Source organism: Rhea pennata, chromosome 7 (assembly GCF_028389875.1).
Source record: "Rhea pennata isolate bPtePen1 chromosome 7, bPtePen1.pri, whole genome shotgun sequence".
Classification (NCBI taxonomy): Eukaryota; Metazoa; Chordata; class Aves; order Rheiformes; family Rheidae; genus Rhea; species Rhea pennata.
In genome coordinates, this window is record NC_084669.1 from 38,549,013 (window position 1) to 38,574,606 (window position 25,594).

The window sequence follows — 25,594 nt, forward strand, 5'->3', positions numbered from 1 at the left end:
AATTGCATCCATTACGAAATATTTTTTTTTTTTTTTCCTCAGCTGGAGCATGGGAGTGTTAAAAGGAAAGATTGAGAATGTTCTCCATCTGTGGCGTATCATTTAAAGTTGTGGTCGAGAAGGATATCTTCCGAGTTCCTGTCTGCACCGCTTAGGGCGGCAGCCAAACTTCTCCCTTAAGTGGCTGTATTTAGCTTAGAGGCATTATAGAGTTGCAAGGCGAAAGGGCACCCGGAGCTCGGGTTTCGCGCCGTGTGGGAGAATGCTCGCCCTTTAATGTTGCTCCAAAAGCTGGCCCCGTTTCATGATTAGTTTTTGATTTATAAGCTGCTTTGCTCACCTCCTGTTGTTAAAGAAAATGGAGGGGGCTAGTTGCCGCGCGGAGGATTTAGGTTCAAGCCTGAGAAGCATTAGTCTCCTGTGTGACCTACACATCGTTGTAGGCGGGAGGAGAACTATGACTTACTTTCTTTGAAGCCGTAGCGCATCGTCCAAGATCCATCAGCTAAATACTCTTCTAGCAGAGGACAGCAGTGAAAGGAGAAGCCAGCTCCAGTACTCCTTTGTGCGCTGTCCTGGAGCAACCCTATCCAAGTATTATCCTCGTAGGGGAGGATGAAGGGCCTGAGGCAATACGAAGGGCTCCAGGCTCTGCATTCCTCTGCTCTAGTGGAAAATGCCTGAAAAGGAGGTGACCAAACTGAGCAGACGCGTGGTGGTTCCTTTCAGAAGTTGCAAGCTGCTGGAGGGTGGGCGGCTGGGTGAAACCCCACCTTTCCTTTTCAGATGAATGTCCACTGCAATTTTATGCGTTTACTGTGGTGTACTGCTTGCTGGGTTGATACAGGGTAAAGACTATGTGCTACGCTTCTGTTTTAAGTCCATTTTCATAAATAGAATAAGGTAAGTGACCATAGGCAAACAATACGCTTAGTAATACCTTCAGCTTTTCGTGGCATTTCATGGCACCTCTGCATAGTGCCAAAATGCCACTTGGAGTTAGAAGTTGTGAGACAGTTCAAGGGAAATGAATAGTTTTGAGAAACAAGCAGTTTAAGGGATTTTTTTTTTTTTTTTTTTTTTTTTTTGTGGAGGAAATTATGCAAACTCTCCATCCTTATAAAAAAGAGACGATAGATTTGATTAACTTTAGGTGGAAAACAATGAAAGACGTGCCTTAAGAAGTTCAGGTTTTATTCTAATTAGAGAAGCCCAGCGACCAGACCAGACTGAATGCATGAAATCTTTTATGCTGTTGCTTGAAGTCTTAAAAACTACAGCAGTGTACCAAAAATCTATGTGCTATGGCCATCTAAAATTACTGTTGTAATAGGCATGTCAGAAGCTTGCTGGAAGGCAGAGAATTGATGGGATTCTTACAGCGAGAACAAATGACACAGGAGTAACAAGGTGGGTTGTTTCCACTGGAGCTCTAAAGAAAGCGTAGATTTATTAAAGGTAATTTATAAGGCAACAAATACAATAGCATCTCCATAGACTACAGTGTTGTGCCTGAGTAAGACAAGTTTAATATTTATGCCATAACTGCCAGCTGTGTGACAGGGGAGGCTGAGGAGGCAAAAAATGTTGCGATTGTAGGAAGGTTACGGAGAAAGAAATGCCACCGTGTTGAGTGGGTAAGTGTCCAGGTGTGGCACGATACGGGGAGTTAAGTCGTGGGCACCGTGCGGGCCGGCATCCCGCAGAAGCGGTCCTTGTGCGCCACCCGAGCGGGGCATGGACCTGGCTTGGGAGGTGACCGTCAGTAAAGCCCATGAGAATGGTGACTTCAGTGAAACCAAGCGTGGCATCCTCATAAAAGCAAATAGTCGTTTAGGTTTGTTAGGTAACGAGTGGCAGCAAAGGTTTTAGCTTTTGACCTGGCCTTAATCTGATTCAGGGACTGGTGGCCTGGATGTCCACCCTTGACCTGTGCCAACTTAGAGACCGTCCCATCGAGGCAGAAAACTTGAAGGCGCATGTTTTAGGCAGCAGAGTAGCGTGCGGTCCTTGTTGCCACCAGCAAGAACCGTCGAGGAGAATCCAAGCAGTCCTGGAGTCTGCGTAGAAGCTGACTGCTCAGTTATTTCCATTGAAAAGGCCCAAAATACTCCGCTTTAGAAAGAGGTGGAGAAGCAGGAAGCTGGGAAGAAACAGAAGGGACTCTGCCCTGATGGGAGGAAGGAGGAGATGTGGAAGTTGGACACTTCTGAGTTTTTTTTTTTTTTTTTTTTTTTTTTTTTGATATTTTTAAAGGGGAACAGTAGTAAAAGGGAAAAGATTTGAAGTTGAAGAGAAATAATAACAAGCAGCTGGACAGGGAACCGAGTGGACTAGCTGACATCCCTGCTAAATATGAGGAGAATGAACTCTTGGTGTGGTTGATTTTGTTCAACAATGTTGTGCTAGGACTACGCAAGCCCTAAGAGAATTCCTACCAATAGATATTTTGCCTCTTGCAAGATGAGTACTTTTACACATGAACAAAAATAAGGTTTGGAAAATAACTTCATAGTTTTAAGTGTGGATTTTTATTTTATTTTATTTTTAACTCTGAGCTTTACTGTTAACCATTTCAAGTATGTATCCTTGGGGTGGGTATGTGTTCTTAAGGCTAGAGCTCATAGAGCTGCAGCTTCAACTCATGTCCTCAGGGGACAAGAATTACATTGGTTTAATGTATTCTTATGATTTCTTTAATTATATAAAATTGAGCAAGGTAATGCTTAAATGCAAAACGGTTCCACTCTATTTCAGTGAAAGAAACAGTCCTAGAGACAATTTATTTATAATAAGGTGCTTATAGCAGCGCCCTTAGAAGTGGGGTTGCAGTACCAGTTGCTGGCTTGACTTGTTGGTGAATAGTTAACTAAAATTCTTGTGTCTGTCCCTTCGGGTAATTCTTTGGGATTAATTTTTAGATGTGTTACTTGAAAACAAGACACAGGCGCAGTGGGTTGGAAGAGATGGGTTGTGGTGTCGTGAGGCATCTCTGAGCTCCTCGCGGGCTTCGGCTAAGTGCCCGGGACAGTTCCCGTGGGAAGACCTTCTTTTACGGTCTTGTAAGAGCCTGCTAAAAGATCTATAAACTCTCCCCCTGAGCTTCAGGTGAAAATAGCTGTCAACAGCGAATAATCGTAACAGCAGCAGAGGTGCTTCTCACTGGATTCCCTGTAGGGTAGGGTTTGGGGTTGTTTGGTTAAAAACTAATCTTAAAGTTCAGAGTTGCCATTTCGTGGCCGCTTGGGTTTTTGGCACTGGTACGGCAGCCACAGCCCAAGCGACGGTGGTGCTGTCATACATCGTGTCGTCGTGCTATGCATTTTTTTCAGTGTCTCGGTATCTAAAGATACCTTCATTTGTTTTCAGTATATTGATGCTGCAAATGACCCTTACGTAGCTGCTAAGCACCAGTGACTCGTATTTTGAACTGAGCCCTGTCGGGGCTTGAAGAATGACAGTCTATGTACACAGCTTGAAATTTCATTAATCTTTTTTTCTTTATCATCTTTGCAAGATCTCGTAGTGCTTGCAAAAGCTGAACTTCCCCTTGGAGGAATCATCTGGCCTCGTGCCCGCTCGTCCCCACCGATGGCAGCCTTTGCCCATTGGGTGAATAGCTTTTCGCACGCAGTGCAAGTTCTACCCAACTGCTAGGATATTTTCATTATTTACTTGATTTTTTTTTCTTGACGTGTTTCATCTAGTGTATTCTGCGCTGAGAAATCTGCTGGGGTGTTTTTGACAAGTTTTTATCACCTCCCGTTGCTCTCTTTCTTTCCCGAAGATAAAGCCGAGCGTATTGTTTGGAACGATTTCACGTCCTCCCAAGCTGGAGGCACGATTGCCTTCCACCAGTGCTAAAATGCATTGAAGTCCATGTGTTGAGGCAACTTCTGTGGAATGAAATTTGTCCCCAGTTTGGGAAGAAATTCGTAGCCCGGTTTGGATGCGGCAAGTGCCCGTCACGAGGAATTAAACGGGAACGCTGTCTTTACTTGCAGCTGCTGCTATCCTGTTGGTCCCTTATGATCTGAACTGGAAACGCTATTAAAAAGTCTTAATTGAATGCACGCAACCGAATGGCTTGAAAGGTTTGCACAGTTCTTAATTTCCTATATTTGAGTGTAGAAAACCCAGCTGCTATTCATCTGAACGCAATGCCAGTTAGATTGTACAATGATGTGCTAAAAAAGACAATAGCCTGTAAAATTAAAGGTGGGAGGAAGCTTGACTGTCCGTGAAGAATCACCACTGACGTGGTTTATTTGCCTCGGCGTTCCTCTGCTGCCGTGCTTGCCGAACGGCCCTGGCTTTCCCTCGGGATGCTCTGACCTCTTCAAGGAGAGCCACCTGCAAAGCGAGGGAGGGAAGAGGGAGCGGGGGAAGCGATAGCGTTGCTGCTTTGGTAACGCCGCGTTGCGGTAAAAACCCGCGGGTGCCCGTTCGAGGCTGGCCGCTCGGGGAGAGGCGAGTTTGCCCCCACGTACGTGCTGATGATCCCGCAGGAAAGGAAAACGGGGCTGGCGGGGGCAGTCTTGTGAAATAAATAAGATAAAATAACTTTATGCTCAAATATATTACTGTCTTTTTCCTCTCGGTCAGAACAGGTGGAGTGCTTTGTTTCCTAAGTTATTTCTGTTGGTAGATGTTTGCGTTATTTTATGCACTTGGGAGGTGAGCAAGAGGGGGAGGAGTGTAATTTATGGAGCGTGTGGTGTACCCCGTGGAGCTGGTTGAGAGAAAGGACTGGAGATTTATGATACTGTTACTGTAGTAAATGTCCTCAGTGCCATGCTCGGCCAGCATATCATTTTTAATTGGAAACCAGTCCAGGTTGCTACTACCTCTTCGCTGCACCGTTTTTTTGTTTGTTTGTTTGTTTTGGGGGGGGGGCAAATCTCCCAAGTTCTCTGCGCTTCCTGCAGTTGAATTTGGGGCGACTTTACCGTCGCGGCGTGACTGCCGCGGAGGCCGCCTGCGCCTGGCGAAAACTCCCCGTGCGCCCCAAAAGGAGGAACTCAAAATGCGATGTTTACGGCTCAGGGGGAGTAAACGTGTAGATTGGCTTCAGGTACGCCGCCCGCGTGCCCAGCGCACGTCCACGTGGTCGTCCTGCGCACACTTGCAATACGTTTTTGTGCAGTACTACTTCTGCTTCCGAAAGAGCATCTCATTTTGCACCTGTGGACCAAATCGCTTGTGGTCAGCGGCGTGACTTTTTGGCTGTGTTAAAAACAGTCTCTGAGTGCTTCTGCTGTGCTGCTAGTGGAAAAAAAACTGGAAGTCTAATACGTGGGAGTAACCACACGTTGTTTCTTGGATGCTTAGATGGCTCACGCTTTAGAAGTGCTGGTTGAGTTTATCAAGTTATCTTCATCGTGTATGTGAAGATAATATAAAAGTGTCGGACTGAATCTGTGTGTGGCCCAGCAGGCTAGATGTTTAATAGGTTCTGGTGTTCTCCTTTATGGATGAGCAGAAGCTTTCTTGCAGGAACAGTGGGTTTATTGTCACCCGAACTGACCTTGTTTCAAAGGGCTTATTAATTACAATTTGCATCAAAGTTTGCTTTTACAGCGCGGCAGTGAATTGCAAATAATTCCGGTGGTCCCGGTGACCAGACTGATGAGTATCCCTCCGTATTTATAACCGTGGCTTGAGCTGGAGCTGAACAAGGGGGCGAAGGAATTTGTTTTGTTTGGCTTCTTTAAGCAGGCGCAGCCACGTCCGTCTTACTTAAATCTTGAGGACAAAAGGGGAAACCAAACACTGGTAGGGCAGTGACTCTGCTACTGTAATGAAAGGGTAAAACGGTGGTGAAATGGGCAGAGCTGTCCAAACTAAAACTCAGAGGTTAGCAGTGTGGCCAAGTTGCCTGGTGCGCGATTTTTCTGACTCAAGGAGGTAAAGAAAGCAATTTAAGAAATATTAATGTCATGCATAAAATAGCAGCAATTATAAAGGGAGTTGAGTAGGAAACTTCATGTTGAAGTGCGCTGCAATTGCAGTGAAGTTCCTAGGCAAGCACGGGATTCGGGCTCCTGGGCTCTCGCTTGCAGGAAAATCTGATTTTGGAGCAGTTCCTGCCCTAGTTAGGAGTTTGCTGGGTTTGTTGGAACAGCAAAAATGCTGTTCCAGATGGGTGGGACGGAAAAGTCCATTCCGTGCCTACTTGACGCCATCTCTGGGGCTCCCTTGGGCTGGAACTCTATATGCCGATGTGGGTATGGTTGGGTCAGAGTGGGAGTAAAGCCACACCGGAGCTTAACGTAACCTTGAATTCCTCTCTCATGTGTTGCTCCAAATCTTACCTTTCAAAGCTGGAGAAAAGGGAAAGGAGAATCACATTGACACCGATTCTACTGCCCAGTGCTGGGTGTTTGCTTTGGTCACCAGCGATGGGGAGTGATGTGGTCTGGAAGCAATGGGAGTAAAGATGCCAAGGTTTGAATTAGCTGCTCGCACTTGGAGCGAGAGTCGTTTCGAGCCCCTGTGGGTACATCCACGCTACAGAACGAGACAACGCCGGGGCCTTTTTTTGTGGCCCCAAAGGCAGCTGACAGGGTCTGACCGTATCTATCCGCTCTTGGCCCCAGGAGGTGCCCACGTCCGCATGTGGGTAGCGCTACCTCCCAGGCTGTGTCCGGCCACGGGCCGCAGTAACCTTGTGCTCGTGCTGACTCTTGGTCTCCCGTGCTCCGGTCTGTGCTATGGCACTCCTGTATAGGTATGTAGGTATAGATAGATAGATGCATAGCAAAAAAAGCTTGTAGGAGAAGGTGGGATGGTGGGTCAGCTGGTGTCGCTCCCTCTTGCTGCTGTTAGACTGGGTTGCTTTTCAGGAGCGGTCTAACTTACATAAATTATTTGCTTAACAATAAGTATCGATGCCTCTTAATTAGCGTTTGAGATGTTTCTTTTCATCCGTATTGGGTCCCAGCCGTTTACTATGTTAGCATCCATTCAGCTTTTCCCGCGCAAACAGAGAACTTGAGCATCAAAAAGAGATGCAAACAATCCGCTGCTAAACTTGTTGGGGAGGCGGGGGCGGTTGGAGATCTTGAAGGACGCCAACCCCCCAGTTATCACAGAGATGGGGGGTAACACTCTTAGCAAGTGTAGCCAGGAAACTGTGATTGTAATTAGATTGGATTAAAAAATGACAATTGCATAAAATCCTTAACAGGGGCCAATTGCTATTAAAACACTGTAATTTTGATGGCCTCTGTGGGTATTGGCTTTTCACACTTAAGTTTGTTTTTACTTTAAGGAAACGTTAAAAACCACTGTCTTTTTTTTTATGTAGGCTTTCTAAAACAACAAAAACAGTTATTAAGTTTGTGTTAGCCACTTAAGCCATATTCCTCCTTTTTTGACAGATTATTACCCGCATGAGACAGGACTGCGCACCCTTGCTTTTTGTCATTAATCTGTCTTTTTTCTGCGCTGCTTGCGACAGAGGGGCGCAGTGGGCGAGCTCCAAGCTTTCTTGACCCAAACCCCACCTTTTTATAGCATTTTTTTTTCAGTTGTGTTTTCCATCCGGTTGGAAAAGACCCATAAATTCCAAAATTATTATGGGGGATCTGATCGCAGAATGAGCAGTTTTCGTGTGTCTGATTTCCACTGAAGAGCTGGCCAAGAACCCAACTGCAGGTTAGCATATGGAAAAGTGGGATGCTTTCCAGATCTTCGCCTTTTGCTCTATTTATTCTGTCGGAAGTGCGTATGCCCGAGGGGGACCCTGGGGAAGGACACGTAACGGTAAGGGCTGGGAAAAACCTGAGCACGGGAACCTAAGGTGAATTGTTCTTTGGGCAAAATACTGCTTTGGTTCTGTTCTGTTCATAAATAAGGCTACAATCTGAGAATATCAATCTCGGAAGTCAAGCTAAACCTTCCGCATACGATTTGCTAGCGTCTCAGAAACCTGTATTTTTGGCAGCCCTAGCAGTATTTGCACTCAAAGCACGAGCGATGTTTGGCTTGCTCTGAAGCACGTGTTTTCCTTCAAAATGGTATCGCAACTATACAGATAGTCATAGAAGCACTTATTCTGGACTATTAAATTTTAGGAAGTTTTGCAAGAAGAGGGAAAAATGCTCCTATTTTGGGTGAGAATCCTTCACTGCATGTGGGATGTCACTCTAAATATTTTCTCGTACTGCTGTGAGGTTGTGTGAGCTGTAAGGTGAGTGTCACTCTGGTCAAACAGTCTACAAAGCCGGTCCTGGTTGTTAACGTGCGGGTGATGTTCTCGATGAGGGGTTTCTCCTGAATGTGAGCCAAGCGGCATGGTTGACCCCGTGGCCAAGCTTCGCCCACCGGCGCTGCGGTGTGCCGCGTTGTCTGGGTAAAGCGAGGAGCCTTGAGAGCTGCAATCATCTTCCTCCGGAGAAGAGAGGTTAGAAGTAACCGTAAGAGCGTATCAAAGGCAGTCTCGGAGGGGCGGGAGAAGTAGCAGCATCGGAGGACCGCTTTGCTCACTGCGAGGGTTTCGTAAAGCCGGCATCCGCGTGGGCGAACGTCGTTGCGGTTAACGTACGTTTAATTACAACACGCGTGTAATCCTGGATTATGCAGCCCTTGTGGATTTACTGGAGAAAAGAGATGCTCGGAGGGCTTGGGATGCACAAAAGGCCCTTTCTTCTTGCCACCCGCCCCGTGATGTAATTTAAAAAATTGCTGCAGGGTCTCCAAGCCCCCAAGTCGTGCTGGCCCTACGCAGGATAAGGGAATGCTGTTAGTTTATTTTAAGCAGTTAGCCCTCCCATCTGGCAATTACTGTCCCTGAGCTGAGTGCTTTGCAAGGGCTTTGCAGCATGTATGTGCTCAGCTAATGCAGACTAGTGTGTTTTTTTTCTTTTGCTTTATTATTATATTTATATATACACATATATACATGCACTTCTATAAAAGAATATATCAAGTTGCTTATTCATAATGCTGCACTTGCTTTAGGTGCTTCTTGAGCCAGTCTGCCAGCTGAGGTCCCTTGTGCTGGTTCTTTCCCAGAGGGTCCCGTGCAGGGTTGGGGAATGGCCGGGAGCAATGGGAAATATTTTCTGGGAATTGAAACCTTTCCTTTGCTTTGTGCAGTTGGCGGTGTTTCAGTGCTTTTGCTCTGCTGTTGCTTATTTCTTAAAGGCTAAAATGCCTTATTTTGGAACGGGCTCTTTTCGTGGTACCATGACTCTTAAGGAGATGTGCAGCTTCCTTCTAAAAAGTTCATCTTTTAGAAAGACCATCACATAGCACCTTTTCCTTCTCATCCAGAGGCATAAAATGCTCCTCTGGCTAATAATTGCATGCCAAAAAAACAAAAACCAAAAAAACAAAAAAAGCTATTTTCTGGTATTAAATGCCCAGATTTTGTAAAAGGCATACTTTGGGGAAATTTTAATAGTTGCCAAATGAGATAGTCCAGAACCACTTGTCCACCATGACTTTGGACCCTAGAGAAAGACACGCAAAGAGAAGTGGAATGAAACTATAGCAATTATCAAGTAGCTGTGCACGATGAGCGTTGCGGGGTTAGTACCGATAGCGTTCACCCTTACCCGTCAAAGGAGCGGTTTGCGCTCTCGCGGTGGCGTGGCCGGGAGTTTTTATAAAAGAGACCGCAAGCTGCTCCTGCGAGGTAGCTGCAGTGAGGCCGTGGCTTTTCCATAGTAAAATGGAAAGAATCTGAAGTCAACTTAAACATTTTGTACTTGCGTAGCTTTCTGTGTTTTGAACTCACATAAAGAAAGCAGTTAAATCCTTCTCCCCCTCGTCTACCAAACAGTACTTTCTGGCTGAGCGAGCGTCCAGGCTGGCGCTAAAACGGCGTTCCGGTGGGAAAAAGTCTGGATCACGTTGTGCTTGCTTTCTTTCAAAAAAAAATTAAAGCATCTTCTTCCCAAAACTCGATTTTTGACTTCCATTGCACAAAGTTTAAGTTGCGACAAAAGCTTTAATAACGCCGCGACCTTGCGCAGTTGTTTGTCCGAGTGTCAGGCTCAGCTTCAGCAGTTGTGTTAACCGAATCCCTCAGGAGAGCATGCAAGTGCCTCAGATGTTAATTACCAAAAAAAAAAATTCTGTGGAAAAAGGTTTCTATTGTGTGAGAGTATTTCATAATTTCTCTTTTGTGCTGGAAAAATACTTGCATCTGCATCTTGCGGCATTGTCACCATAGCTGCGATGGCTCTTTATCCAGGTAGGACATAGATCTACTGAACGGGCAACCACCAGCTGTAGTGTGGAAGTAGTTGACAGCCCTTCAGTGGAAGGCTTGAGGTGAAGGTTTTCTTAGGTGGGTTTCACAGGAACATCCTGGCAGCAGAGAAACAGCGAGACACGGGTTATTGTGCTGGGACGAGGCTATTGCATGCGAATAAGTCTAGATTTCTCCTGCTGGACTTGGTCTACTAAACTGCATCCCACTTCTGTCTGGTTTTTATTCCTAGGGAAATCCCATCTCATTCTTCCGGGAAGTCTGAAGTAGTTAATGGTTTTTGAAGATTAATGTGGCTTTACCATTTTTTTTTTTTAAGACTGCACTAGGGGTGCTTAAAAATGTTTATGGGATAGAACACTTTAGTGACTTGAAGGACTCGAGTCTTGAGGTTGTAGAGGTGACAAACAGCTTATTTCCTCAGTGTCCTCAGGGAAAAAAATCTGAGATGGATATTATACTTTTTTTAATATATATTTTTTTTTGGCTTTCTTCTCAGTTGTTCTGCTGGTGTGCTTGCAAACACGCTTGCATTTTGGTAGCAATGACCCAAGTCAGCTAGTTTGTGTGTTTTAATGCAACAAGAGCAGAAGAGTACCAAAGGAGGTTAGAGCAATGTTTACATCTTCTACCTTGTTATAACTGATCATCTTCTATGCTTACTAGCCAATTTGCCTGGCTCTGTGTTCTTCCACAAAAATAGGACTTGCTAAAAATCTTAAATAAGTAGTAAGAGACCCTTTTAAACTGTTTTTTTCTTAAAATTTGACTGCTTACCAGGCTACGCCAGTAAGTCGTTCAATGATCAAGACTTGAATTTTAACTCTGTCAGTGCTGTAGTGGGCAGCATTACGGATTAAAGATTGAAATGCGATTGATGCAATGAACAGCACAATCTAAAGAACAGACGTTACGATTATTTTTACTTACTTTAATGTTTCTCCCCCCTACACACTGTTGTTGGTTCTTTGGAATCCTTATTACTCGACATAAGCTCGGTTCAGTTTATGCAAAATTTTAAGTCACAAATGAATAATAAAGCATTTTTCCTATGCTTTTGGTTTTTGTCACAAAGAAATCAGTAGAGAAAGAGGGGGATTTCTCTTCTCCCATGAAAGAGAGCAAAGCATTCCCTGCTCCCCAGAAAGGGAATGTTAGGCAGTGATGTAAGCAACAGAACTGTGCACCCCTCTTCCAAAAGCAGGCTCTTACAGACCAGCAACGAATGCATTTCAGAGGCAGAAGTCCCTTTTCTGGTGTCGAGTTCTCCTGTCAGTTGGTGGTTGCTCCTCATCTGGAGCAACCTCAATGGAGGCATTGCAAGAAGTCTCTTCCTCAAATAAAGTCAGTTTGTTGGAAAATTGCATCTCCTAGGTTTGTAAATCTAAATAAGTAGGATTTTTCAGCAGGTTTTGGGTTTTCCTCCTTACTCAAGTCCAGCGTGCCCTTGATTTTCAGTGCTCCACTCACACTTGAGGGTTCTTTTTACCCCTGGAAGTAGGAGAGACGTCGTAGCAAGAGCGTGCGAAGAGACTGAATTACTGTTTAACAAGAATTGTATCCAAAGCTAGCTGTGGATACACACGTGTAGGTCTGCTATCCACATGACATTCAACTGTGGATCTTTCCTGCATCCCCCATCTTCCTTTTTCTCCAGGATGAGGGTGTTGTGTCGTTGGATTTCCAAACTTTGCAGCAGGGAAGAGCTTGGCTGGAATAAAAACCCAGGCAAAACAGTTAAGTTGGGGCAGGATTTTTGAGAACACGGCATTAATTGCTCTGCCTCCATTACTGAAATGGTGCACCAAGAAGATCTAAGCTTTCCCGCAATGTTCATTTCTCTTCCAGGTTGTTTCTTCGCACAAAATAGCATGGGCAGATGGAGAAGTTCTGTAAGCCTCAGCGAATTGCCCTTTTTTCCCTTCCTTGTAAGGTGTAAACCAATATGCGGGGTTATTACAGTGCACAGTAGATGCCTATAAAATATTGAATAACAAATTCTGCAAATAGCCACGAGCAATGTTTAGGTAGGCTTTTTTACAATGTTAATAATTCAACTTCAGGACCCGGCGATACAGCCTCATGCTGCTCCTCTCCAAATGGTATGCAAACAGGCAGTAAGATGGTTCCCAATTAAGCAAAAAACATTCTAGTCATTTAATTCACACCTTCAGTGGCCACTGCTTGATCACAGTGTTCCCAAATGAATGCTTGGTCTCCTTCATTATTTAGAAGTTCTTGAGTGTTTAAAGTGTAAATTAGACTTGCTCTAAACAGAGAACCAATAAGCCCTGATGTTAATTTGCTTGAGTAATGGCTGAAGGAATTGGAAAGCAAACAAGATTTACGAAATCTGTTTTTAATATATGGTCGCAGTCTGACATACTCTGAAATGTGCCTGAGAACTCTGAAAAAGATTGCCTGAATATGCAGTTTTCCCGAGGAAACGTGATGAACGGGTAGTTGCCCTGCGCTCCATCTCTGTTGGCTGCGTGCTGAAACGTTCGTTTTGATAAAATAGTTTGCAATAGAATTTCACTGGTCAAAGACACCTCCCCACACCTCTCCACTGCCTCTGTTTTTAGCAGTCTTGCTTATCTGTTTTGAAAGCTCAAGTTTCCCCCTAGTTGCACAATCCCGGAAATATATTTTGTAGTTTTGAAATACGGGCTTGTGTTTTGAGAGGCACACCTAGTCGAAGCTTGGATGCAAGGTCTCTGTTTCCAGATAGGTATTGTTTTTTTCCTAGAATCAGAATGAAAATGAGACGTTTGTTTTCCATAGACTGGAAACAGAAACATGGCATCATTGCAGGACAAGGTAAGTGAAACAGAACAGGCAGTCCCTCTGGTTCCTGTGCACCATGCGAGGGAGCTGATGGCCAGCAGGCGGGTATTGGCCGAGTAGGAAGACCTGGTGGACCCTTGCTTCACAAGCCTTGAGCAACACTTACCTCTATGGAGAGAGCCCTGGCCATAGTCCGTCCTACCGTGAAGCTGGAGCATCTAAGGGAGCACAGCTCTCTCCGGAGGTCTCCCCGCTCCCGGAGCAGTTTCTGGCCCAAGTGCTGCGTTGGGGCTGGTCCTCGGAGGCTGTGGCCGTACGTGCCAGCTCCGAAGCAGTGCGGATAGCAGGGGAGCTCGCAGCCTTTGGGAGCTCACGCTCCTCTGCGTTCCAAGCGTACCTGGTGCATGTGGGCCCCAGGGGCTTTGCCCTCTGCTCCCAGCAGGCCCCCGGGAAAGGCAAGGAAAAATGAGACACGTCGCTGATGAAAACCTGTTTGTAGTTCAGCAGCATTTGTCAAAACTGACAGTTACAGAATATTTCCAGAAACTTAAGAATATCAGCAAATTATCAATCACATTTCTTGAGAGAGAACTGAAAGAGCCACGAATGTAAACGGCATGAGGCATGTTCTACAGTTGCCTAAAAATGTTGTAATTGCAGATTGCGCTAAGTTAATTCAGGACCGCTCTTAGTTTTCAGCAGGAATATTTTTTGGAAGTTTTTATATATATATATATATATTTTTTTTTCCTTAGTCTGTACATGCGTACATCTCAGATTTGGGGTAGATAAGATAGAAACTGGGTCCTGGAAACTGCAAAGTGTCCTTTTGAGGTGGTGGTGTCTGTTCTTCGTAGCTTTTGAGAAGGAAGGTGCCCAAGAGGAGTGGTTAGCAGGTCGTCTTTGCAGCCCTAATCAATGGTTATCAGAAAACAGCGTCTTTCTGGTGTTTGTACAGCAAAAGAGGCCAAGAGGCATGCCCAAAACTTCTATTTCCAACCAGAAAGATTGTCCTGGTAGGACCTGTGACTGGACTGCTAGATGCTGGGACTTCCCAGACAAGTGGCACGGAGTAAGGACTGTCGTGTGCATCGGTGACTTTGCCGTGTCTGAGATGCACGGGTCGTCTTTAATCACAGGGAAGTGCCCGCGTTGCACAGACACAGTTCTCAATCCGAGACGTGTCGTGCTGCAGAAGAGCTCGCATGTGCGTCCTGGATTAATGTTCATTAATAGAGACTAAACAAAATGAGGCAGGTCTGAAATAGGAATGAGATTGGTTTTGTGATAATATATTTAAATGTGAAGTCGTGGATATCCCTGGGAACATTGCTCCCGTTTTAAATGCAAATCATTTTGTTTGCAGGTATCTAACATCATAATCTATGCATGTAATCAGACAATATATGTTCCCGCAGGCTCAGGTCTGGCTAGGATACACTTAAACTTTGTTAGCGTGCGTGTTTTTTTTTCCCTCAAAAGAGCAAAAATTAAAATGGAGGTTTTTGACCCAGAGAGGTGAACCCCTCTGATGTCTGGTGACCTCTCTCCGCGATTACGTCCACTGGAGTGGGGTGGTGACCCCGGAGATCCAACTCCTCTGTGCAAAACAGCCTTCCCAGCACAGAGTCTCCGGTGCGGGGAGACTTTCCCTCTCCAGCAGGAGAAATGAAAGCCTTCGAGGGACTCAGCAGCCGAACGATGGTGCAGGAGGCTTAGCCACCACCCCTGGGGGCGTGATGTTGAAGAAAGAGAAGTTTCCTTTCAACCAGGAGGGCACGAACATCTACGTTGTATTATTTTCCCTATTTACGTTGCCTTTAGTCATTTCATAAAGAGCTTTCCCTCATCTCCGGACTGCGACAAAATGCATGGGGTTTTTTTTGTTGTTTTTCTGTTTTTTTTTTTTTTTTTTGCATACGGTAGAAACTTTGGGGAAACGCGTGGGGCTAACGCAGCTTCCGCTATCGCGAGAAGCGGTCGCTGGCAGACTCCTCCGGCGTCTCCCCGTCGAAGCCCTGCACGGCCTGACCCGACGCGACTGCCTCGTGCCCGCGCGGACGTCTCCCTGTCGTCGTCCTGTGCTCTGTCTTACGATCTAAATCACCTTCAAGATCTGCTGCTGCCGGGGCCTTCGGGGAAGTGAGACAAGCAACAAAGTGTTTGCGGGAATAGCCCGAAGACTTTTTATCTTGCTGCTGACTGTAGTGTGTGCATTTGCGTTATTTCTTGGCTATCTGGTAAGAAGAAGGATGTTTTTTTTTTTTTTTCGTAATGTTCCCAGACATTTCAGCCTGTGGGGGTGGTTTTTTGTTGTTTTTCGATTTTTTTTTTTTTTTTTATGATAGCTTTTCTGTTGTATCTGCGAGAATTTTATAAGGTAACATTTTTGTTAATGGTAATTTTCTTTGTGCTCGTGCTTGCCATCTCGGATGAGAGCCTTGCCGTGGGAATATGTATATATTTTTTCAAGAGTTGCCAGCCTTTCCGTAGATAACGGAGAATCTCCTGTCAACCTGTAGTAATCTGGTTTTGGTCTCGTTTGCTAAACAAAAAATAAAAAAAAATAGGCGTTCCCTTGGATTTTGGCATGCTTTACCTACCTAACTTCAGTTCCTCAGCCTGGAGAGAGAGGGCTGTCAGATGTAACTGTGCTGGATAGAGTAGATGCTTGTTTTTTCTACCAGATAAATAAGATCCTCCTTTGCTGACATAATTTTGCAGGCTGCAGTTTTGTGCAGAGTACCTATATCTTGGGGCTTTGGGTGAGCTTGCAGCTTGGTGACTTTGTCCCCGGCCAGATGCCCGGGCTCCACGGCCCTTAGCCGATTTATGCCGGTGCAGGATGGCTTCTACAGCTTCTTCTTTTTCTCTCTAGCCCACTCTACTCTCCAATTTCCTTAATCTCTGCTCCCCCCAGGGCTGCTATATGACCCTAACTCTCTGCTGAACTTTTTCCTCTCTGCTCTCTCCTGGGCTCTGATGTCTTTCAGCACTGTCACTTTATACCCGTTGGCCTCTTACCAAAAAGGAGATGGGAAAAACACAGCAAAAATTTGCTGAAGTAAAATGGCACACCTAGAATGACGAGTGCTGGATGGTTAGTGAATTTAATAGTCTGGGAAGGCATTAAGGGCCCTGGGGGAGGAATAAAAATAGAAGCCTTAAATCTGAATTTGTGCGACTCCTTGATTTAGCGTGGCCAAAGGAGCGGGCTGCTTTTTAGCTACGCTGGGCAATAGCTCGGAGGCTGTGGTCGCACTGAGAACGAGAAGGGAGGTCGGCAGGGAGACCACCTGGAAGCAAACTTGGAGCCCTCTCCGGGATCCGCACGGGTGGCGTGAGGCCGCAGGGCGTAATCTCGGGGCTGGCTTTATCAAATTACCCTCTTTGGGCGTGAATCAGGATCACGGTCAGAATTTACTGCAGCAGTAAGATTTTCATTCTCCGTTGCCTTCCGATTTATTGCTATTTAATCCATCCTATAGTGCAGACATATATACCTTCAAATTTGGACGAATCAGTATGTGGTCCAGGTTTAGCCATGAAAACTCTACAGAATAGCAAAGCAAGGAACTAACGTTTCAACTGATCCATCTAACTCCTTTCTGTAAGAAAGTAATCCTCATTTTCAAATAGATTTATAAGCAGCAGGACTTGTGAAAAAGCAGTACAGGTTTGTGGGTTGGGTTTTTTTTCTTTTTTCCTTCTTTTTTTTTGTTTCCTCTTCAACACATACTTGCTCTGTCTAAGAGAAAACCATTGCTCAGGACTGACAGGAGAAGAAGCCGCTCGTCGCGTGCCAGATGTGACAAAGCCGCCACGGGTGGCTTTGGCAGCAGGGGTTTTAAGGGCATGAAGAGGAGGAGGTGGCACCTGGAGACCTTCCTGCACGTCTCCGATCTCCTCTTGCCTGTTTTGCGCACTCTAACGTGGCCATCAGAAGGTGCAAGTAGGAAAGGTATACAGGAGCGTAGTTCACCTGTTGGCAGAGACTGACAAGTTTTAGATTGTCCTAGGTGCGAGGATAAGTATGTTTAGATGGTAGAAATTTGGGGGAAAAATATAAATGCGGGAAAGACAACCCCACCCACCCCTTTGCTATACACTACTGCGGCTTTTGAGAGTGCATCCGGAGCAAAGGCTGTGAAACCCCGCTCAGGATGGGGCTTGGTTGCATCTCGGCCTTGGCTTTGGATACCCTTCTCTTGATATTTCTGCAGTTTGTGAATTCTCAGGTACCTTTTCAGATGTCTCAGAAGTTACAGCCCCTTTTTGGGCGTGCACGTGCCCTTGGAGGGCAGAGACGTGAAGCTTGGACTCTGCAGCCCTGAGCCTGGGAAGAGCGAGAAGAGCGACCTGCTCCCGGCTTCATGCTTCCTCCTTCTGCTTACCTCAAGTAGAAGGAATATGATGCTCTGCCAGAGCTGCAAATGTCTCTATTTTTAGTCCTGTCGAGTGTATACAAGCCTTTTTTTTTTTTTCACAATTTCTGAATTTGGGAAATTGATGCCAAGGCCTTTTCACTGCTAAAAATAGACGGGCTGCAGCTTTCGTTTTATTACGTCCCATTTTCTGATTCATATACCGACACCAAGATAATTCCCAGAGCAATCATAACTCACTGACTCCTTAGAAAGGGTTGTGCTGAAACATTGAACTAAAATAATCCAAAAATACGTCTAAATCATTTAATAAGTGACTCCTTGTTGAGCACTAGTGGTCTGCTGTCTTAAGCAGAGCATGGACTGCAAATTCCATCTTTCTTGGCTTTTACAGCTGATTGAGCCCCTTGTAATGCCCTTCACATAGAGAGAACGCTTACTCCGACTCATACATAAAAACATTTCCATATTTCAGTCTAATGAAGATTTTCAGCTTTTGGTTTCCTCTCAAAGGAATAGTGTAATGTGAAACCAGCACTATAATATTTACAACAGCACTGCTGTTTTTGTTTTCTTGTTTTGTAGCTACCTGTTGAATAATTCCTAACAAGCTCAGATAAAATAAATGAGTAGATGTACACTATTACATTCAGAAAAGTATTTCACCTAGAAATACTGCTCTTTCTCTTTCATAAATATATATGTTCCCTTAGTCCCTATTTTTTTAATTGGTTTTTATTTAACACCCATCTTGACTTTCTTTCCTTAAGGCTGCCCTTCCAGCCTGTCTAGTCTATGCTAATCCTTTGAGAATTTAAGATCTTTTTATCTGGCATCTCAGTCATCATTAGGCTTTAGCGGAGGTGCAGGAGTGGCCAGATTTTGGCTTCATACGAGATGAAAGACTCTTCTAAAAATAGCTCTACTTATATTCTGCTTGAATTGATATGAAGACCTCAGTGAGGGTAAGGCTTCTTTCTCTCCCTTTCTCTACCAGCAAAAATAGCTGGGAAAAATATCACTAATTATATCCCAGGTGTCTGTCTGAAGGTCTGTTGAAAGCACGGCATGTCCTGTGCGTATTTGGTTTCTGGGAAGCTGCAATCAGACACGTGAAGCACGTGTCTGCAGGGAAGGACGTTCCCCACCCTCCTCCCTGTGGCTTTCAGCATTCTGTGCGGAAACCCTTGGCCCTCGGTGCAAGCATACGGGAACTATGCTGCCTTGCACAAGATGTTTTTGCAGTTCTTGAGAGCTGTGGAAGGGTTTACGTTTGCCTTGCTTGAGGCATTTGCCTTGTAGGTCTAGATAACCAATAAAATTGGTGGAGAAGGGGGAACTTCTCCAGAGGTTGCATAGGTGCTGGGGAGTAGCTAGGAGTTGTTGGATCAACTGCTGGAGTTGGGAGTGGGAAGATGAGCCTCAGTGGTGCAAGTCAGATGTTTCCAAGCAAGTGCACTTCAGCTGTGGACTTCGATTAGAAACAAGCAAGTTTCCCCCTGAGAGTGTGAAACAGGTTTTGAATTTTACATTTTTTTTTCTTTAGTCATAATGAGATACTTAATCAAATTAGCAATGTGTTGCTAAAATTCAGGTACTAACACTTGACCTTCCAGTACGCTTGTACGAGATGGTATGTAACTTCCCGTAACAAGGGTAAAGACTTCATTTCAGCTAGGGCGTTTTTCTACTTTGTACAGCATCAATTCTAAAAGCAAATCATCTGGGGTGTTGTATTAGCGCGCTGCAAACATTGAGGAATACGTTTACCTTTGCACTCGAAGGTATGGCGAGTTAGTGCACAAAAGGTCCGTGCGGTGGCTTCCAACTCTTGTGCGTGTTCAGGTGCATTTACTAGGTGACCTTCCTGGCGTTTGAGGCTAAGGGCAGAGGTAGGATGGAGGCATCCGAATGATCTGATATCTAATGTGGAAAGGAGAAAAAAAAAACCAAAAGCCCCACTGTTAGACTGTATATGAAGTACAGTATGAAATACAGAAATAACACTGTATGAACAGCTATTAAAAGGCTTCTCTGCAAACTGCTGTCTCTTGCTGGGAGAGCAGTGCCTCATGAATATCTGAAGAAAACCAGGGCTGCTTTTAAGCACAAAGGAGCTGCTGTATCAAAATAAACCAAACAGAAGTGCTTTTTTAAAACAAGCAGAGTGCTGTTCTAGGCTGCAGTGGAGGGAAGTCCGATCTGGTGCAGAATTCAAACCAGTGAGGTTAGTTAAGTAGCAGTGGTTTGCTAGAAATGCACAAAATGCCTCATCCCCTCAAGTTTTTAAGTTAATGCACTCTGTCATGATTATTTGATTGATATATATATATATATATATATATATATATATATATATATATATATATACACACACATATATAAATACATATATATAGTGTTTATTAATACCGTACATGCCCCATTTCTTTTTGGAGAAACCTCTCTGACTGTTCTTTTTTTCTCCTCACCTTGATGAGTCGCTCTTTATCTGGAATATTTATTTCAGTTTTGGTTGTTCTTTCAGCACTTGCCTTTCTTGGAGGTATGATAGGGTTACTCACAATATAAATAGATATTTTTATACGTATGATCTTCAGTGTTGAAAGCATTGTGTATTGTAAGCACTTCCTCTCATACTGTTGGAAATAGCTTCGGCGTCAAAGGTTCAGCCTCGTTCAGCCTTCTTAAAAATAACTCCAACAAAACACTGGAAACCCTAGTTTGAAAATGGTGTTCAAGTGTTAAGCTTCTTGTCAAATTGCATAAAAACGCACACAGCCATATGAACGTCTCTGTTTTACATTTATTGTTTTGCAGGCACGATCCTGGTTGACAGTATGCTGATTAAAGGGACGGCAGGAGGCCCTGACCCCACCATCGAACTCTCTTTGAAAGACAACGTAGACTACTGGGTGATCCTGGATCCCATCAGCCAGAGGCTATACCTAAATAGCACTGGCCGAATTCTGGACAGAGATGTGAGTTTGGGGTTTCCCCATCCATAGGCTTCTTTTCTGAACTTATGGGCACTCGCAGAGCGATTGTGAGCACGGGGACTGCTGGAATGTAATAGCTGCATCTATCTTCTATCCCTAGATGAATGCTGGCAGAGTTAATTTAATCCTGTGTTTGGGCTTACTGGGAGCATGCAGTAACTTGTTAATGTGCAGTTGCACACAACAATTCTATGTGGATAAACACAACGATAAAGACCAAACAAATAGATGCGTGGACTGGCAGAAAAATATATTGAACCAAACTTGACTTGTTTATTGAATTCAGTGCTTCTGTATTATGTTTTTCTGCCTTTATCTCAAAGGAGAAGTGCTGCTTAGCTCGTGTCCTGTGACACTTGCTACCGGAGAGCTTGCTCTGGCTTTATGTATTGGTTTATGAGACATAAGAGATTAAAACAAAAAAAAAATCTACACTTTAAATTAGCCTATAAAACTGGTCGAAGGATAATGTGGTATTCCAGGTTTTTTTAATTACTTTTATAAAGCAACTTAACATTTGTGTGGTAGGCTCATGAGAAGTATTGTCAAGTTTTTTTGTTAAAAGGTTAAGAAATAGAAAACAAATATGAGTCTTCTCATCTGTGCTAATTTCCTTCAGGAGGGAATTTCTCACAACATTGCACAGTTGCTCTGGTACAACTGATTCTGAAAAGAAAGTTGACTCAAAATCACCCATAAGCAACATGGAGAAGAGTGACATTAGGGCCAGGAGTCCTCCTTGGGGTGGGGGGAAGCTTCCTAGCTGCTCTTTATGGATGAGTTTGTCTTCTCTGTGTTTTGAGATGTATTCATTAATAGCAGCAGCAACATGCAAATGTATCCCCATTTCCATTTTTCAGTACAGAAAATCAGCTAATTGAATTCAGCTGTTCTTAATTTAGTTTGTATTTGCAAAGTGTTTTCATCTGTAGAGCAAAGCTATGCAGCACAAACCAGAGCAGGATGGACGTGGTTGCAAGGGAGACCTTGGTGCCGCAGCAAAGAGAGGGCCTTGCCCCAAGGGCTAGGTGCCCAACCACCATGGAGAAGACAGGCAGGTGCTGGAGCAGCCCCGTGGTGGCTTTTTGGTTTGATTTATTTTATTTATTTATTTTAACTTGGAGCGAAAAGGAAGAGGCTACAAGAGGAGGTGAGGTTTCAGGACCACCCTAAGCAGTGCACAGCAAAATTTCCATCACCCTCGCTCCCCGCGTCTGTGCATCCACTTGTCTTTAGAAAACAAGAAATCCCTCTTAGATCGGAGTTAATTCTTTTTCAAAGCCTCTTTCAGCGACACCGCTCTCTGTTCAGGATCGTCCATTTTTGCTTGAAGTGACCTAGGTGCTTTACTGAAGCAACCTTGTCAGGTGATTTGATTTCCCAAATTAGTAACTAATTAAACTCCCAAATACATCACTTAATTATGAGTGTGTATTGCTGTGTAAGTGTTCTTTGCAAGAAGTAGACTCAAGTCACAAGGAAATGAGCGGATGGTATGCATTTTCTTTATTACTTATAGGTAATATTATCGATGTGTTTACACTGGTGATGAAGGGATTATCATCTTGTTTTTACTATGAATTGTAGGACTGGAAAAAAGATTAATGTTTGCCGCAGATGTATTAAATACATTTTTTATCTCTGTGACTACAGAGCTGGGTAGAATTGCCTATTTTTCTTCCTTTTTTTTTTTTTTTTTATATTTACTGGAATATGAAGAGCAAAATAGAGATTCAAAGTAGTTGAGAAAGTTGAGTGTGAGCCCAGCTGCACCTATATTCTGCTGATTTTATATATGGGCAAATGCTGCGCGTGGTTGCAATTAGTTGGCATCCAAAGAAGATGAAAACATCCTGGCGAAACTTGACCCGCAGACCAAGTGAAAATGTGAAGCTTGTGTCACGGCCTGTATTAATACAGTCTTACCTAAAGGCTGCTTCTAGCCTTCAGAGCCAGACCTGTGCAAACCCTTCATGCTCAAAATCATTGAGGATTTTTTTTTGTTTGCTTGTTTTTTTTTTTAAGCAAGAAAATAAATCATTTTTCTCATGCTTCAAGCTAAAGCTATGTGAAGCTTACTAGCACCAATAGAATTCGGGCTTGGGGGTTTCTTTCAACTTGAAATTTAAAATCCAATTTTTGATTATGAAGCTGAAATTGGAGACTCTGATTTGCAAATGGTATAAATATGATCACATAAAATGTCTGTATAGTCCTTCTCAGAATACTGCGTGAGTCTTCTCTCTGATGTGCTTTCCTATCAACTCCCCTGATCCAGCTACCCTAATCTTGCTCTTTTTTGTTAGATTTCTGGATGAAAATCTCTTTTGATTCCATTGATATTCCTCCCTCCTCCCCCCCCCCCCCCCCAAGAATGGCAGTATGTTTTTCCAAGTAAAACCAGATGAGACAAAATTCCAATGTTCTCCTCCAAAACTGCGGAAGGTGGGAAGGATGAGTAGAAATAAATCAGAACTGTAGGTACCAAACTGCTGAAAGTTGCTTGCAAAGAATGCCGGCTTGAAACATAAACAAAGATTATAACATTGTAACCTTAACTTAAAGAAATTATTTGATATATTGCTACATATGTTAGAAGTTCTACTGATAGAAGTAGACCAGCATCAGTCAGCTGTGGCTCGTACAGCGGAAGGGGGGGGGGGCTTTTAGTTAAAAGCTTGTGCTGTACTTAATTGCAGAGAAAATAAAAAATAAATAAATAAATAAAAACCAAAAACAAACCTGTTGGCCTCTCTGCGTGAGGTCCGGTACTGATTCTTGTCAGAGATGTAAATTTAGCCTTGTAACGCAACCACAGTAATTATTTCTTCCAGCTTATTAGCAAAATTAAATGTCATCAAGGACATAAGGCAGTTAATTTACAGACCTGCAGCTTCAGTCTTGCCCTTTAGTGAAGTCCATTTGCGAGTGTTTTGGAGCCACTAAACCCTCACCAATCTGTCTGGCTGTCTTTCTGCTAATATTTAGGTCTTTTAGGTTCTCTAGGACCTTATACAAATGTCCTTATTCTCTAGGGTTTTTTATACAGAAGAAATGAGTCTGTGCTAGTGAGAGATTACGTTGTGCGTATTGGATATGGTAAAAATTTGTATCTTCCGTACTTGTTTATCATATGTGGGATATATTTGTACCTGAATGATGCTGTCATGGTCTACAGGACTAGACTTGACCTACCCTGGAAGGTGACCAAGCTGTTTCTGAATGACTTGGTGAACGTAAACGGTAGCTTATTGAGTTCGTCTCCGCCTTGACCTTTCAATCCAAAAATTCACAAAACAAAGGTTGAAGCACGTGACTAAAATTTTGGCTACGAATAATACGAATAAATGTGTTTTCGCTTGCAGCCGCCCATGTCCATCCAGTCCATTGTGGTACAAGTGCAGTGCGTGAACAAAAAAGTTGGCACCATCATCAACCACGAAGTGCGGATCGTGGTGAGAGACAGGAACGATAACTCGCCTCGGTTCCAGCAGCAGCAATACTATGCGGCAGTAAATGAGGTGAGAAGCGCCTGAGTTTTAGTTCCTTTTTCTCTGTTTCTGTAGCATAGATTCATTGCCAAATGCTTTTTATTTTTGGTTCGCTTTTTATTTTAAATCCAAGCAAATTCATTCCTTTCAAGCACCCTTCCATTGGTGCTGCCCTGGAGATGCACAGAGCAGTCAACACACCTTACAGTTTTAGCACGTAAATCATTCTTTTTCTTAACAAATATGAAGACAAACACACTTTTCTTCAGGATGCTTGTCATTATCACGGAAGAAACTAGACCCTGAAGCTGTGTCCCAGCATGTAATTGTCATTATCACGGAAGAAACTAGACCCTGAAGCTGTGTCCCAGCAAGTAAAGCATTGATTTGTGTTAGTTTACAGGATGTTTTCCTGCATTAGGCAGTTGTAGCAACAAAACTGAAAGTAAAACAAATGCATTTATGAAAAGAAATTCAGAGCAAATAGCTAAGAGGTTTTTTGTTAACAATGTTAAACTGTGGCAACGTCTTTTGTTCTCTCTCTTTGTGGGATAGAATGGTTGGAGGGGCGAACTCAGCTCGGCAGGAGCAAGTCCTGAGGCTGGAGAAGCTGTGGATTGGACTTGATAGTATCTGATGGAAAAAATTTCTTTCTCTCTTGAGGTGGTATAGCATCCCTTTTCTTGATAGTTATTTTTTTTGATTCTGCTGAGAATTTAATAATCTACTAATAACCAGTAGAAATGATCTGTGTTTCTAGCTAGTATGTTTAAGTTGTTTGAGTTTTAGTAATAAGAAGTGAAAATGAGAACTTAGGTGCAGAAGTGGAAGCGTCAAGACCGCAACTGAGAGGAGGATGCGCAGATGGATCCTTTTTTTTTTTTTTGCCCTCAGATAAAGATGGGGAGAATGATCAGTGAATTTAAGAAATCAAAGCTGCTGTATCTGCTGTATGTGTTGAGTCCCCTTTTTTCTTTCTTTGGGTAGTCAAAGATCATGGTCAGTTTGGCATTTAGTTTTAGTAGAATTGAGTTGTTGTTTTGGAAAATGTATCACAGCTGTATGCCTTCAGGAGGGGTAACTTTTTAACCTGTCTGCGATCTGTTACTGCAATGCTTTAAGTAACCCAGATGCTAAGCTTTTTCTGCAACTCCCATTTCAGAGTAAATTTAAAAACAATTTCATTTTTACAAAAAAATGTTATTGTTTGAGGGTCGTCATTATCCAGTGATGACTTTCACTGTTTTAAGGGACATGAACACTGAACTTTCAAAGAAGAAAAAAAAAAAAACTTTCAGGTTCCCCTTGCCTGTAAATTTGACTTATCAGTCAAGACATGTGGTTTTACCTAAGGTGTTTGGCACCTGAAAAAAAAAAAACACTTTCATTGTTAAAATAAATGTAAACTCTACTAGCTTATGTCAGAAAGCAAGAGTAATTAAGCATACTTATTTTCTGACACTGAAGCTTTGTGCGTGGGGAGGGAAGACAAAAGTCTTGGGTTTGTGCCATGTCTGAAGGGTGGCAGAAGGTAGGAGCTGGTTGAACCTCTCTCGCGTTTCAGACAGCTCTCGCAGTTGGCGGCGACCGCAGCGCTGGAGCTTTTTTTGAAGTACTGCTTCTAACCAGGTGCCAGGGGACAAACGGGAGCAGAGTGTACCACCGATACCTGGGCTCACAGCTGGTTTCATCTGCCCAGAGCTTTTTAAT

At 43.7% G+C, this 25,594-nt stretch overlaps 1 protein-coding gene across 15 annotated transcripts in view; it reads left to right on the forward strand.

Annotated features, from left to right (window-relative positions):
- Positions 1–25,594, forward strand: part of PCDH15 (protocadherin related 15) — a 599,229-nt gene that overhangs the window by 415,694 nt on the left and 157,941 nt on the right. For all 15 annotated transcript variants that reach the window (XM_062580806.1, XM_062580810.1, XM_062580818.1 and 12 more), the window contains 2 exons: positions 20,215–20,375; positions 23,759–23,914. In XM_062580806.1, coding sequence (XP_062436790.1) covers positions 20,215–20,375; positions 23,759–23,914 — 317 coding nt within the window. The remainder of the gene's footprint in view (positions 1–20,214; positions 20,376–23,758; positions 23,915–25,594) is intronic.